This window comes from Neolamprologus brichardi, chromosome 15 (assembly GCF_056152115.1).
Source record: "Neolamprologus brichardi isolate AB-2024 chromosome 15, ASM5615211v1, whole genome shotgun sequence".
Lineage (NCBI taxonomy): Eukaryota > Metazoa > Chordata > Actinopteri > Cichliformes > Cichlidae > Neolamprologus > Neolamprologus brichardi.
The window spans coordinates 6,222,371-6,237,744 of NC_142118.1; the positions used below are offsets into that span (position 1 = coordinate 6,222,371).

General features: G+C 43.2%; 2 protein-coding genes across 2 annotated transcripts; one reads left to right on the forward strand and one right to left on the reverse strand.

The window, feature by feature from the left end:
* The first annotated feature begins 215 nt into the window (after nt 1-215).
* ccn2a (cellular communication network factor 2a) lies at nt 216-2,978 on the forward strand. Its single transcript, XM_006793072.3, has 5 exons — nt 216-499; nt 691-907; nt 1,004-1,279; nt 1,374-1,585; nt 1,678-2,978. Exons 1-5 carry the CDS (start codon nt 437-439, stop codon nt 1,972-1,974), a joined length of 1,065 nt encoding a protein of 354 aa, XP_006793135.2. The 5' UTR covers nt 216-436; the 3' UTR covers nt 1,975-2,978.
* A 2,441-nt stretch (nt 2,979-5,419) lies between these two features.
* Nucleotides 5,420-12,449, reverse strand: chga (chromogranin A). The gene is made up of 8 exons (XM_006793073.3): nt 12,201-12,449; nt 11,834-11,883; nt 10,962-11,055; nt 9,402-9,470; nt 9,250-9,318; nt 8,551-8,838; nt 7,433-7,827; nt 5,420-6,189 (listed from the first exon to the last, which is right to left on the reverse strand). Exons 1-8 carry the CDS (start codon nt 12,244-12,246, stop codon nt 6,106-6,108), a joined length of 1,095 nt encoding a protein of 364 aa, XP_006793136.2. The 5' UTR covers nt 12,247-12,449; the 3' UTR covers nt 5,420-6,105.
* Nucleotides 12,450-15,374: the final 2,925 nt, after the last annotated feature.

The window sequence follows — 15,374 nt, forward strand, 5'->3', positions numbered from 1 at the left end:
CCAGATGAAAGGTGCTCTGAGAGAGAGACGGTGTTGTTTGGCCGAGCAGCAGAGCCTTGCCTTCAGACAGCAGGAATGTGGGATGTCTGGAGTGGGGGGCAGGAAGCGAGGAAAGAATGCCAAGTATGTCCATGTTTGTCCAGGGCTGGCTCTCCATTCAGCCCCCAGTGACGTGCTGCGAGGGCCAGCGGGTATAAAGGAGGCTCCACTCTGCAGTCAGAACTCAGATCAACTCTTCTACCGAAGCTAAACTCTAGCTTTCACCAAGAAAGGAAAAATAAAAAAGACAGTGAGCCGGAGCAGCAGTTGGGAACAAGACAAGAGATCAACTTGATCAGAAAAGTTTCTCAAGCTCAAAACTCTGACGCTAAAGGACGACTTTTTCCGAGAAGGTGTTTTTGGAAGAATCTAAATTAATTACTAAAGACGAGAGAAGATGGTTGCTGAGATGAAGAAAACGATTTTGCTGCCTCTGTTGTGCATCATGCTTTCCTACATGGTAAGTCAGAAAAAAATACTTCATTTCAGTGTTTTGGTGTAGGCTTTGGCTTTAGCTGGACTTGAATGGTGAAGCCAGTGCTTTAAACTTGTCTTAAGAGCCAGTGTGTTGGATGTGTGTCTGTGTTTCTAGCACACAACGTGGGCATGATATTTACCAGAGAATGTGTCTCTGTGTGTGCCTGTTTTCAGGCTGCAGGTCAGGAGTGCAGCGGCCAGTGTTCGTGCCCGTCCACCCCTCCTCAGTGCCCCCCAGGTGTCAGCCTGGTGCTGGATGGCTGTGGCTGCTGCAGGGTGTGTGCCAAACAGATGGGGGAGCTCTGCACTGAGAAAGACGTCTGTGACCCGCACAAAGGCCTCTACTGTGACTTCGGAGCTCCCAACAACAGACGCATAGGAGTTTGCACAGGTGTGCCACTCGTGGCTGATCTTTTTTATGACGTCTGCAATAAATCCAATGTGTGAAGCGAATCATGACCCTTCTCTTGCAAATTCTACTCGACAGCTCGAGACGGAGCCACTTGTGTGTTTGGCGGCACGGTGTACAGGAGTGGAGAGACTTTCCAGAGCAGCTGCAAGTACCAGTGTACCTGTCTGGACGGAGCCATTGGTTGTGTGCCTCTTTGCTCCATGGACATCCGGCTGCCCAGCCCAGACTGCCCCAACCCAAGGCGTGTGAAAGTGCCTGGAAAGTGTTGCGAGGAGTGGGAATGTGGTTCTTCCGACACAAAGGAGAATGAAACTCCCACCACAAAAAGCTTCATGGGTCCCGTTTTGTCTGGTAAGTGTCTGTTTTTGAAGAACACAAGGCTACAGCAGGTTACAGCATAATTAGCACAGTTTTTCTAACCCAGTGTTTCCTCCTGTGTTTACAGCATACAGGAAGGAGGAGACCTACGGCCCGGATCCTTTTATGATGAGAGAGAACTGTCTGGTTCAGACGACTGAATGGAGCGCCTGCTCGAAGACATGCGGCCTGGGAGTATCTACCAGGGTCACCAACGATAACCGTGAATGCCGCCTAGAAAAACAGACGCGGCTGTGCATGGTGAGACCATGCGAGTCTCAGCTGGAGCAGAGCATTAGGGTGAGTTCTCGTTAAACAGCACCACACTCGTGACCTTTGGGCATATCAGTAAAAGAAACCCTGCTGAAGTTGCTCTTTTTTTCCTCCTGTAGAAAGGGAAAAAGTGCATCCGTACTCCGAGAGTCTCCAAACCCATGAAGTTTGAGATCTCCGGCTGCACCACCACCAAGTCCTACAGGCCAAAGTTCTGCGGCGTCTGCCTGGACGGCCGCTGCTGCACCCCGCACAGGACCACCACCCTGCCCATGGAGTTCAAATGTCCCGATGGAGAAGTCATGAAGAAGCACATGATGTTCATCAAGTCCTGTGCCTGCCACTACAACTGCCCCGGGGAGAACGACATCTTCGAATCCATGTATTACAAGAAGATGATGGGAGACATGGCGTGAGCCGCTCCTGGACGAGAGGCGCTTTTGACTTGAAAACAAACACAACTCCATCTCATTTTGCAGCTCAGTATATATGTTTATCATGTTTTATTTTGCCATTTTCTCATTGTAAAAGTAGCCCAGGCGCTCGTCTTAGTGCCTGTATGTTTTGTACAGCTGATGAACATCAGCCTCATAGACTCAGACAGAGGGTTGCTTAGCAGCTCCAAAAGATCCCTGCACTATAACTTCTTCTTTTTTTTTGTTTGACAAACCTGCTGTCAGGTTTCCGCCCATTTCCCTTGAAAGCCTTTTTACAAACCCGTCCATTTTACTGTATGCATTTTATACCTTATCTAAACGTTGACCTCCTCTCTAAATGAGGTGTCTAATAAGTCCCTCCACCCTCCCCAGTCCAAGACCAGACCTGTAAACTCTAAGCAGCTGTAGAGGGAGCATGCAGTCCACAGCAGGCCAGTGTTCCCCTGTCCAAACAGGTCTGAATGTGTCCTTGTATGTGTGTGTGTGTCTTTGTGTGTCTAAATTTTAGCCTTGTCTGTGTGTACGCTTTTCACTGTGCTTACAGAGTAGAGGAAAGGTCAGAGTTTCTGCCCTGGATGAGAAAGCAAGCAGCATGCTGAGTTTAGGGTTAGATAATGGAGTACAGTGGGCTTTGCCACGGCACTGAGAAAAGAAGAGAAAAACATTTTGACTATTACTGATTCAGGTCAGAAGGAGGGGAAAAAAGCATCTACAGGAACAAAATGTCTATTTTGTACAAAAATAGAAGAAGAAGAGACTGGAAGAATTGTAATTTCATTCCTTTAAAAAAAATACTGATGTATATACTTTGTATATATGTGTACAGTTTAAGTTAATTTAAAAAGCCAAAATGTTTTCTGTGCTTCAAAATGTATCAGTGGTGTATTTTTGGTTATTTTTTACTATTTTATTGAGAAGTGTGACAAAAATGTTACATGTTTTACTTTGTAGCTGGAAATAAAATCTTATATTTTTTATACAAACATGAACTGGTCTGTCTTTAACTTTGATCCGAGACTGAGATCCTGCTCCGCAACGGCTTCATTAGCTCTTGGCTTTCAGCCGACATTTGAAAGCACATTTAACAGTAGCTCTGCTAAACCGTTGGGTTTTGACACCTCATGAACTCGTGCATCACTCACTCAGAAAAGAAATAGCCTCAGTCATCGGAGCAGGCCTTCAGGCTCAAGTGATTTAAAGGGGCGTTCAACATAAAGTCTTTGTTTAAGCTAATTGAAGTAATCTATAAAAATCCCTCCATTTATCTACGACATTGATGCCTTACATATTCGTGGTGGTTTTATGCAACATGGTGCAGTGCAAGCACTCAAGAAAGCTGTGTGTCATGCAGTTAAATGATGTACATAAAACGTCTTGATGCATTCTCAATCATCCAGGAAAATAAATCTCCAAAAGTTGATCATCTGGACGTAGCGTATTCTGGGAGAAACGTTTCGTCACTCATCCAAGTGACTTCTTCAGTCTCAGCTGACTGCAGGATTCCCCAATCTTATAAATAGTACATTTGCATAATGACTGAAACCAGCCCACTGAAGAAACAATGGGCTGTGAGGTCAGTTCCTTAATCATAATTATGAATGAGAATTTGCATAATTATGACAGAAATATTATAAGAGAGGATGTTTTAAATTTAACGGCATATGCATTTATTCATGTGTTTTCTAGTTTTTTGTAAAACACATAAAGGAAAATGGAAAAGATTCCATGCAAACATGACCATTGTGCATTTTAATCATGCTGTTACATTATTCGCCTTTGGAAAAAAAAGAGGTAAGAGATGGTCTAATGCTGCCATCTGGTGCCCTTTTGAACTCACAACCTTAAAAGCCCTGAACTATATTTGTAACAGCTGGCTGAATAGTGTAGAGATGCAAAGTTCCAAATATAACGAATACAAAATATCCAGTAAACACCATCACCATTGTCACTGTTATCTGTGATCTCTGATTATGTTCAGTAACTAAATTTTTCTGTTGAATTTTCTGTGCAAAACCTATATTCAGATGCAGCATTCAGGCTTCCCAAGACTGCATTTGTCTGACTGTACATGATTCGGTTGAGTCATGCCTACAGTAGCTATATTTACTCGAGTTGCCAAAGAAAGCAGAACTTTCACATTGTAGTTTCTCCACTGCCCACGTTGTGTTCTTGACTCCTTCCGATCCATGATTCGCTCGGCAGCTCTCGACATATTGCTGTTAAAAATGCAGCATTAAAAAAACCCCAGCTAACACTGTATGATAATATCTACGCTAGATATTTTCTTCTTAATAGTAACAACCAAAGAATTTTCATATTGCTGCCAAAACGAAGGTTAAATTGCCCGTTGAAAAAGAATGTCAACAGCCGGTGTGTCATGCTGATGATTCATGTTGTCAGCTTTGTCGCCCACAAACAAGCACAGACTGCATCTACACTTGTAATTTAAGTTTGCAGTGGATCCTATAGGTTTGTGTGGGTTGTGTAGATCAATCTATACAGTGCGATGGTCCTGTAATGACTCTTAATAAAGTTAAACTTCTAATCCAAAATGCTGCAGCAAGAGTACTGACAGGGACTAGAAAGAGAGAGCATATTTCTCCTGTTTTGGCTTCCCTTCATTGGCTTCCTGTTAAATCCAGAATTGAATTCAAAATCCTGCTCCTCACATACAAGGTCTTAAATAATCAGGCCCCATCTTATCTTAATGACCTTGTAGTACCATATCACCCTATTAGAGCACTTCGCTCCCACTCTGCAGGCCTACTTGTTGTTCCTAGAGTATTTAAAAGTAGAATGGGAGGGAGAGCCTTCAGTTTTCAGGCCCCTCTTCTGTGGAACCAGCTTCCAGTTTGGATTCGGGAGACAGACACTATCTCTACTTTTAAGATTAGGCTTAAAACTTTCCTTTTTGCTAAAGCATATAGTTAGGGCTGGACCAGGTGACCCTGAATCCTCCCTTAGTTATGCTGCAATAGATGTAGGCTGCCGGGGGATTCCCATGATGCATTGAGTTTTTCCTTTCCAGTCACCTTTCTCACTCACTATGTGTTAATAGACCTCTCTGTATTGAATCATATCTGTTATTAACCTCTGTCTCTCTTCCACAGCATGTCTTTTATCCTGTCTTCCTTCTCTCACCCCAACCGGTCGCAGCAGATGGCCGCCCCTCCCTGAGCCTGGTTCTGCCGGAGGTTTCTTCCTGTTAAAAGAGAGTTTTTCCTTCCCACTGTCGCCAAAGTGCTTGCTCATAGGGGGTCATATGATTGTTGGGTTTTTCTCTGTATCTATGAAGCGCCTTGAGGCGACTTTTGTTGTGATTTGGCGCTATATAAATAAAACTGAATTGAATTAATACTCTCCCTTTAATATGTTAATAATAAGCTGACTTTAGAGGCATGAAAAACAGTCACCAAATAGAGAATTCCAGATAAACTATTCAATTTATTGATTTTCTTACATAAATTCAGTACAGATCACACCCCAGACATTAATCCGCTAAAAATCACTTATTGCCTTGGCTTGATTTGCATCAACTGCATCTATGACAATCATCTAAGTCTTCTCTATCGTTAACTTTGTAAGTAAATGCGCATTCCAGAAAGAGCTTTGTACATGTATACATGCCATTACTGTACAACCTCACCTTGTAGGTGTATACCTGGATTTGCCTTAACCTTTCACTATGAATCAGTGCGCACCGTTGAAATTATCTAAAAAGCAGAAGAGATACGTTTACAGAAACAGAGACGTGATTGTCGGAGAAAATGAAGCTGAACAAGTCGCCTTTCTTCGGGAATCTTCTGAAATGTTACGCACGCAAATGCACGGTACGCGCGCACTTGCGTGTTTGTTAGTATGCACGTCTAGCTGCAATGTGCATCTACTGTATGCTACTCTATGTGAACGTCACGAGTGAGGCCGCGGCGGTCGGGCCTCCTCAGGAAAAATAGCGGAAAGACAAAAATCTTGTCACACATTCACACGCTCTCTGTGGAAACCAGGCAGCTGGTAAAGCGGAGGAGGACGAGGAGGCAGAGGAGGTTGCGGTGTCAAACTTTGTTCCAATCTCTCTCTCTCTCCCTCTCTCTCACTCCCTTTCGATTTCTCTCAGCCTCGCCGCAGCTCGTGGAGTTTCTGGGCAACATTTTCAAGCTCTGACTCGATGGCTGCCAGACTTTCAATCTCAGGCTCCTGCAGGTATAATGAGAGGACAGCATGTGAAAGAAGGGACACCAGCAGTGCAAACAATCATATTTATCCGTGGCTCGAATGTCCTATCTATTAGAGAGAGCGCAGATAACGTCAATTTTACCTTTACCTTCAATTTAATAACAACTGTGTTGCAGTTTGCATCCATCAAGGCTATCGCAGTGTAAATAGCTTCCTTTCAAGATATTGCAGGGAGTCAAGCTGTAGGAAGAATCCTGCTTTAGAAGCAAACAGGTAAAACATCCTGAGGAACAATTTCATTGCATTCAGGAAGGATTTCCTTCTTACTTGCTGAGAGAAATCCCTCATATCTAAATATGAATGTATCATTAGCAGAGTTTAGTGCTCTTGAAGACTAGAAACAGCCACACACTGTATATCGAAGATGGATGCAACTGCTAGTTCTAAGAGGAACATTCGGCATTCTTTCTAATGGCCAGCAGGGGGCGACCCCTGTGATTTCAAAAAGAAGTCTGGTTGTGCAGATGTCTGATGGAAATCTAGACTTTGGTTCCTTTGATCAGGTTTTCTGATGCATCTGTGGTCTCAATCACTGGTTTCACAGCTTACTGAATGCGACATGATGTTCTTTGGTATACTCTTATAGCTGAACAACACAGAACGGAGATGTCCATCTCTAAGATCTATGGTTTAACTCCCAAAAAGATAATCAAACACTCCTTGTTGTTTTTCCCCAAAATGGAGGAGTACGTAATCGGTTGTTTGTTTGTTAGCAGTCTAGCGTCCACAGTTTTCAAGATTTAATGTTCACATTTTGTTTGATGGAAGACACCCAATAACAGCTTGAGATGATTTCATTTTGGTGAAAGTTATGTCGTAGTCAAGCTCACACCAAATGTAAAAAAATCAGTATAACTTTAAAAAAAAAAAAATTATAGCTCGTCTTATCAGCTTTACAACAATATGTTTGGACTCTTTATTTTTTCAGCACGTCACCTTACAATGCCACAGCGACAGGCTGACATCACCATGTTGTAATAAAAGTTTAAGTATCCTCTTTATGCTCTCTCGGTGTTCTTGTTTGTGTCATTATTAATTAGCGGTTTTATTGGAGATTATATAAAAACAATTTCCAGTCTTTATTTTAAGCTAAGTTGTGGCTTGCTATATCTCCTAGCATGTGGAAAGATTCCTTTAAGCGATTTAGCACTTTTTATTTTTGTTTCTCGGACCGTGAATCTCACAAAAGAAGGGGAAAGCACACCTCTGACTTTCTGCTGGCGCTCCCTTCTTCCTCCAACCCCGTCCTCTCCTCCGGTGCTCTTCGAGCAATCATCTGCAGCTCCTTCTCCTCTGGACTCTTCTGAGCATTTCTTTTCTTCTCCTCCTCCTCTGCTATCTCTTTTGAATGATGAGGCACTACATGTTGCTCCTCCTTTGTGGCTGCTTTCTTCTTCAGCAGCAAAGGCTTGGTCGCCTTGGTCCACCGCTGTAAGCTCTCCCTGTTCCCTCGCTTTGTCTCCTCCTTACGTCCTTCCTCTTTGCCCTCGTTTTTATGGAAGAGTGAGAGCCTCTTGGTCATCTCTTCCTCTTCTTCATCGGACTTTTCGTCTTTTGATTTCTTTCTGCGTGCGTCTCTCTTCTCATCCGATCCATCATCTGGGAATATAAAAAGAAGAAGATTTATCTTTATTATTTTTCTCACTGAAACACCTCTGCTAGGCCGCTGCCAGAAAAGTCTCCACCATCAGCAAGATTCCACTTCTTGTAATGAAATATTTCTTGCCAGCTGGCAGCACTGGACCTCAGTGCTAGCAATGCTTTATGGGAATTATCAGCATGGCTGAAGCGATCAGATGACTTGGCTGAAGCTCCATTTTGCAGAATCAGTATCACTATTTCATTGTACTCAAAATAAAACTATTTCTCTGTTGAACATTGCAGAGATAGAACGAGCTGATTGCAGTCTTGATAACTTTAGAGGGTATGGGGAGATGACTGCAGTTGTAACCGAGCGCTTGACTGTTCCAACAGTGAGCTACTCATTCATTCCTGTTGACGAGCTGTCATTTTGCCAGCCGTGGTGGCCTCGCTCCCCTGCGAGTGAGGGGGCTGAGATTCATCATGTAGATGGAAGTGCTTCCATCAATCAGCCAGCCCTGAGATAACGAGCAGTTTCCATTTACAAGCCAGTTTTTGTTTCAGCGCGGTCTCTCTCCGTCTTAAGAGCCTGCTTCTACCATTAATGTTACATCTTTTCATTTGCTTTGAGTGGCCTGTATCATCAAAATAAAAAACTCTCAATCTCCTTTTCCAATTTCCTTATGTTACTTTTACTTTATAACACAAATTTCAAAGAAGGACTAGGAAATGTGCGCTTGCCTTTGCTCTCCTCTTCTGAAATCTCCTCTGCTCGCTTCTCGTCATAGCCTTCTTCATCTTCCTCCCTCTTTTCATCCTCGCCCTCCCTCCACTCCTCTGCAGACTCAGAGACGTGGCTTCCCGGGCTTTCATCACTCTCCCGTTTCACCTGCACTTCTTCAGCTTCGTTGTCCCCCTGCAACTCGCCGTCTTCCATGCCTGCTTCCTTTTCATCTTTCCCAGTTCCCGTCCTCTTGGACAGGATAGATCGTTCGCCGGGGCCTCCTAAAGCCTCCAACATGGATCGATCTGAAAATAGGGGAGAGTGGGGATTCAATTTACTAGAAGAAATTGATTTTGTAGTGATGTTAAAAGAAGGCGCTTACACAAAAGTACTACAGTTTATCATGTTTTTGATTGACAGGAGGCATATGTAACCCTGACAATTTGGTACTGGCACTGATTTAAAAAAAAAAAAAAAAATCTAGGTATGCCGTTATGTGGAAGGACGTCATACATGTTCTGATTTCTTTCCCTCACAGAGCCTCAGCAGAAGTTAAATCTACCTCAGCACTTTTGATGTGTTGTTTAGCACGACTTTGCTGAAAAACATAAATAATGGAAACTATACATCACTGTCACAGCTGCTGCATTTAACCCACCGATTAGATACGCCATAAAAAATAAGAAGCATATGATGTATAGGAAGGTCCAGCTCACCAGGGGCATCGTCTGTAGCCTGAAGGGTCGGTGCTGCTGCTGTAGGCGTATCAGCTCTCCCCCGACCACCTTAAATGAAAATGAGTCGCTCGAGCCTTCCATCATTCTTATCTTCATGCACACGTAAACGAGATGAGTAATCCGTGACTCACCTTGAGCAGCGATCTCCTGCATCTCCTTCAGAAAGTTTTGATGACGAAGGATAGTAACAAGTCGGTCATCTGCACACACACACACACACACACACACAACCACATTAAAACGCAAACATAACAGTGAAGAAGAAGAAAAATAGCAGATAAAAGGCAGGGAATCGATGCTGTAGGGGGTAAATCACAGGTGTACATCTTTCCCTTTTCACTGTTTTCAAAGGATTCAGAGACACGTTTTTGTGGACTCATCAGAGTTAATTGCCCTGGAATTTACTGCTTTCAAAGCAAGAGCACAATTAATCATTTGGCCCACAGAGACTCCCACAGCAGCAAGCGAGCACTTGGACTTTCTGCTGACCCACAAACAGCACTGCATATAGCATGCAGCAGCAGGAGCAAGAGACAGACACTGTACTGTATCGTGTTCTTGTATCAATCAGTGATCTCTCTTTTCCTTTTACTCCTCCTCTCCATTCTTTCTTTCCATCCCCTACGGTGGTGTACAGTTTCACGCTCACAGCACCCGCTCAGTAGCAAACGCTCGATGAGTAAGGCTGCGATTGATTTTTTTTGTGTGTTCTTTTTTTACAACAAGGACGACATCAAGGCAAAACACCATCTATGTAACCGAATCGTCTTTACCGAGTCCTAGTGACCTCTCTGTATAAAACACTCTGCAGCAGACTTTTACCCAGCATTCACTGCATCAATCTATTAACCTTATGATCAGAGCGCTATGCACTCGTTACGAGAGAACGGTGGATTTCTTCTAAAATACGGCACTTTTCCAGTAAGGCCTGGCCTCTTTTAATCCGCTCTTTTATGTGGGAATGACAGCAGTGAGGGTGGGGATGATGATAATAACTGACCAGGGAAATCTGTATAACTCTATAAACAGGGAGCGACCTCTACCAGTGCCCTCGCAAATTGGTAAAGGTTAGAAATGATGTAAACATACATCCGTTTTTGATTTTATTCCCATGGGGCCAAATCAGAATATATGATATCCCGAGGCATTTAGCATAGTAAGATTAAGAGAGCCATCAGTTTTGTGATGAGCAAGCACTTGGCAACAGAGGGGGGAAATGCATTATAGCTGATTAGACCCTCAGATTAATGAAATGTAAAACTAAAACACTGCCTCGATGGGGTAATATGAAGGAAACGCACTGTGTTTCTGCAGCATGTTTAAGATATGAGGATGTTAAGAAAAGGTCAGCAGAGAGGATAACAGTCTGGGAAATGTTTTTATGTGAAAATCAAAGTTTTATTGGGACTAGATAATAGCCAGACTGTGGGTTATCTTACAGTCCTTATGTGGATGCAGCCTATGTGCAGTAGAAGAGACATGCTTCAGTTTTTATGTAATATTCTAACACGTAATTGCAAAATCAATTCTTTTTCATTAACAACTCATTTTTTAAGTGCATGTTGCCTGTGCTAATTTAAGCTATCAATGTAGTTGTTTGCAGCACTGCACCATGCTAACAGCCCCTTTTAATGATAAAGGACATTTGATTATGCTCAGTGTTGCCAAACTGTGTTCCTTCTTTTGCTTACCCGTCTTCAGTGTGACCAAACACTCCTGACTGACAGGCATGGGGTGTGGCCTCGATAGGACATCTGCCAGCGCCTCCACGATGCATTTCATCACCTGTGGATGCACACAATCCAGAATCAGAGGAGAGACAGTCCCCAAATGATCCCAAAAAAAAGTGAGAATTACAGTAAAACAAGCTGCTGTTGCAAGCGAGATGAATTGAACTGAATCAAAAGCAGCATATGAGTCTGAGACTCTTTGAATGCATCTTGTGTGCTAACTCAGCCACTAATTGAAAGATATAAGTCTCTTTAGATGAGGGATCAAAATTATTTCAACTCCCATTGCGCCAATGGGAGATGGCATCTTTTTCTTCTTCTTCTACTTTTTTTTTTTTTAAAGCTGCCCAGCTTCTTCACACAAGACCTTTGAAGTGATTAAATTCCACATTTCCCTTTAGCAGTCTTGTCTCTCCAAACCTTATTCTGGAAAGCTCTCTCTCTCTCCCTCCCTCTCTGTCAGTGGATTTAGCATCCTCAAAATCATGGAGGTCAAGGCCCTCCATTGCTCTCAAATTGCTTTCTATTGATTTTTACAAAGTCAAATGTGGGTTTGCTTCACAATGAAGGTGCTTGAAGCGTTAAATTATTGGGATTAAACATTTCTAATCACTGCGTGCCTTAAGAGTGCAGCTGGAGAGCAGCTAGAAGGCAATGCAGTGGATTTGTATTATTTGTCATACGGACAAGAAGAATATCCCTGAAGTATCGATTTAAGAAGGTTAACACTAACCTGCACTAGTTTCTTTTTTGCTTTTTTTGCTTTTCTGTTGCTCCAATAAAACTAATATTAGAATAGAAAATGTTACCAAAAACAATAAGAAAATATTTACCTTTACGTCCTCATTCTCCAGCTGACTCGAAGTCACTGGCAATGAAAGGACTGCAAGAGAAGAAAGAAAATCATGCATGTTCATTTGTTCACATGCTTTTCATAATCCCTACAGCTCCTGTGTGTGTGCGTGTGCGCTTTTCTTTCCTCACTCGCTGTGTTACTACAAGCCTCTGGTTGTTTTAGTAACGAGAATAATTGTGCCAAAGGCGCAGGTGAATTCATTGCAATTGAAGATGTGCTTGTCGCTGTCCTCGGTGCGGAACCCCGGCGGTCACAATACTTAATGCAGATTTCCTTCAACCAACCGACTGTGTCTTCATATCGCTCAACTTCATCAAGGTTTAGCTGTCTGATCTTTTTCTTACCGCAGCTAGACAGGATTGTCAAAAGGAACAGTCCTCTCCCGATCATGTTTGGAAACGAGGCGAAGTAGCTCTCCAGGAATAATAAAAAATAGCGAAGCTTTTATCAGAAGGTTAGGTTTCTTCCCTGTAAATCAAAGTCGGTGAATTAGGGACGCATTCTGAACAAAACTTAGCCGCCTTTCGGTATTTCTGGAGAGCTAGATTTTCTGCAGCATCGGTGACCCGACAGCCTCCGTCCTCTCCGGTCTCTCCACCAAGACGTCGCCGCAACAGCACCCTTTTTATAGCGTGAGCTGGAGAGAGGAAATGACATCATCCTGGGACAAATAATTGCTGTTGTACCTGAACGTACCTCGCTGGTTGTCAGGGCGTGTGCCAGGTCAGAGCGCCTCAGGTATAAAAGTGAGCATCTCTATCCCCGTGTGCTGTTTGAGCATCGATCATGTTTTTTATCCTTTGTATGGTTTAACTGGAAGCATATGTAGGTTTGGGTAAGAATTCTTCAGTTACCTTAAGAGAAAAGTCGACAAAAAACACATTTTTTGTGGCTTTGCTTCTGTACACCACCACAGTGGAAGTTTATTTATTTTTGTGTGTGTAGACTTTAGCTTTGATTCAAGAGGTTTATCTTATACATTTGATTTTGAAAAAAACAACAACCGCACAGGACAAAGACACACAACAATGAAAACAATGAAAACTTTTATCCTGACAGGATAAAAGATAAAGGGGGGTAGACAGATGGCGGGATTTTGAATAAGTAAGAAGGAATATGAATGGTGATGATCATCATCCTGATACATATGTTTATCCGCACAATTACCACCCACAAAAATATGGATGTATATCTGAACACATACCTATAGCTATATGTATATAAATATATACACCAAGCACTGACATGTGAAGTAAATATTACTGATTATCTCTTCATCGTGGCAGCTGTCAGAGAGTAAGTGAACATTTTGTTGATTTCTTAGAAGCAGGAAAAATGTGCAAGTGTAATTATCTGAGGAGTTTGACAAGCTGTTGTGGGGTGTTCCTGGTCTGCTGTGGTCAGTATCTATCAAAAGTGGTCCAAGGAAGGAACAGTGGTGAGTCAGTGACAGGATTGTGGACGGCCAAGACTCAATAATGCTCATGGGGAACAAAGGTAAGCCCGTGTGGCCAACAGATGAGCTACTGCAGCTCAAACTACCTAAACAGTTGGAGCAAAAGAAGCCAATCTGATGGTCCGATGAATCACACTTTCTTGCGTGTAGCTCACAGGGGAACACCTGGCACAGGATCCACTGTGGGAAAAAAGCGGTTTGTGCAGGCAGTGTGATGCTTTGGGCCATGTTCTGCTGGGAAACCTTGGGTTCTGCCCTCCATGTAGCTATTACTTTGATACGTACCACCTACCTAAGCATTGTTGCAGACCATCCTTCCTTGGAAACTGTATTCACTGATAGCTGTGGCCTATTTCAGTAGAATCATACTCCCTGCCACAAAGCAGAAATGGTTCAGGAATGGTTAGAGGAGCACGACAGCAAGTTTGAAGTGTGGACTTCAAATCCCCCAGATTTAAATCCAGTTGAGCTTCTGTGGGATGTGAACCCCAGAATTGAAGGGGGAAGTCTGCATTTCCTTCACATCTTGTTTAAAGACTATTTGATCTGGGAGCTGGCGCCAGTCCCCCTCCATCCTGTACTGGATAAGCAGTCAAGAGAATGGATGTATTGTAAATAAATGATAGTGTCTCTGTCAACATCACTGAGCGATTCCCCATAGGACAAAGAGGGATTATCAAGCTGTATTTACTGATCGTGCCGCTTGACTGCCTAAATGTGTTGCCTGGTGATATTTTATTAAAAATTATTGCTGCCATTGTCCAGATTTGCTCATGTGAGCATGTGACCCAAATCAAACTGAGCTATGTTGCAAGGTCTGTTCATATTTAGGAACAATGCAGTATTTACCTTTCTAGATTAATATTTTATAATTACAGCATACAGTTTATTGTGCCTGTTGATACAGATAAAACAGAAAACCTCTTTCTCTGAGCCAAATGCGCAGCCTTCTTCACACATCTATTGAATGAAGCACTCTTTTGGTAACGCCTACAATAATTTTCACCTATTTAGACAAAATTTCTCACAGTGTAACACATTTACTCATCATGCACACTTCTAACTACAGAACGCAGGTGTTAAATACAACTGCAGCTGTCATTAGATACAAATACTCAGAATTGAGTATGTTTGCTTCTGTTGTTATGAAACTGATATCAGGTTAGTTCAAAGTGCATAGCAAGAAACACTGAGTTGAAGGTTGATACCAACTGTGGATGAAGAGGTAAAAGATCTTTGTCTTCCTCTTCTTTTAGCAGCTCCCTGCTCTGCATATGCCCAAACCATCTCATCCCTGCCTCTTTATCTTTGTGTCTAAACCACTCGACCTGAGCTGTTCCTCTGATGTACTCGTTTACAATCCTGTCCATTCAGGTCACCTCGAATGAAAAACACCTCCAGCTCAGCCTCCTGTCTTTCTGTCAGTGCTACTGTCTCCCAACCATGCATCACAGCAGGTCTCACCACCAGCTTGTAAACCTTCCTCTTCACTCTTGTTGCTATCCTTCTGTCACAAATCACCCCTGATACTAGTCTCCAGCAACTCCACCCTGCCTGTGCGCTAATCTTCACCTCTTGTGCACTGTCTGTTGCTTTGGATGGTCGACCCCAGCTATTTGAACTCATTTACCTTTACTTATGGGGCAATCGTGGCTGAAGAGTTGGGAGTTCGCCTTGTAATTGGAAGGTTGCCGGTTCGAGCCCCGGCTTGGACAGTCTCGGTCGTTGTGTCCTTGGGCAAAACACTTCACCCGTTGCCTACTGGTGGTGGTCAGAGGGCCCGGTGGCGCCAGTGTCCGGCAGCCTCACCTCTGTCAGTGCGCCCCAGGGCGGCTGTGGCTACAATGTAGCTTGCCATCACCAGTGTGTGAATGGGTGGATGACTGGATATGTAAAGCGCTTTGGGGTCCTTAGGGACTAGTAAGGCGCTATATAAATGCAGGCCATTTACTTCTTCTACTCCTTGCAACTTCACAATTACAGCTGTGTCCCTCTCATTCACACACACATCCTGTCTTGCTTCTATTGACTTTAATTCTTTATCTCTGCAGAGTGTACCTCC

What these genes read in the sequence shown, in the direction of transcription:
- ccn2a (XM_006793072.3), top strand. Translation starts at nt 437, where the DNA reads ATGGTTGCTGAGATGAAGAAAACGATTTTGCTGCCTCTGTTGTGCATC. An exon ending in CATGGGTCCCGTTTTGTCTG is followed by an intron (nt 1,280 to 1,373) that starts GTAAGTGTCTGT and finishes CTGTGTTTACAG; the next exon opens with CATACAGGAAGGAGGAGACC. An exon ending in AGCTGGAGCAGAGCATTAGG is followed by an intron (nt 1,586 to 1,677) that starts GTGAGTTCTCGT and finishes TTCCTCCTGTAG; the next exon opens with AAAGGGAAAAAGTGCATCCG.
- chga (XM_006793073.3), bottom strand. Translation starts at nt 12,246, where the DNA reads ATGATCGGGAGAGGACTGTTCCTTTTGACAATCCTGTCTAGCTGCG. An exon ending in GACAATCCTGTCTAGCTGCG is followed by an intron (nt 11,884 to 12,200) that starts GTAAGAAAAAGA and finishes CTTCTCTTGCAG; the next exon opens with TCCTTTCATTGCCAGTGACT. An exon ending in TGGAGAATGAGGACGTAAAG is followed by an intron (nt 11,056 to 11,833) that starts GTAAATATTTTC and finishes GTGCATCCACAG; the next exon opens with GTGATGAAATGCATCGTGGA.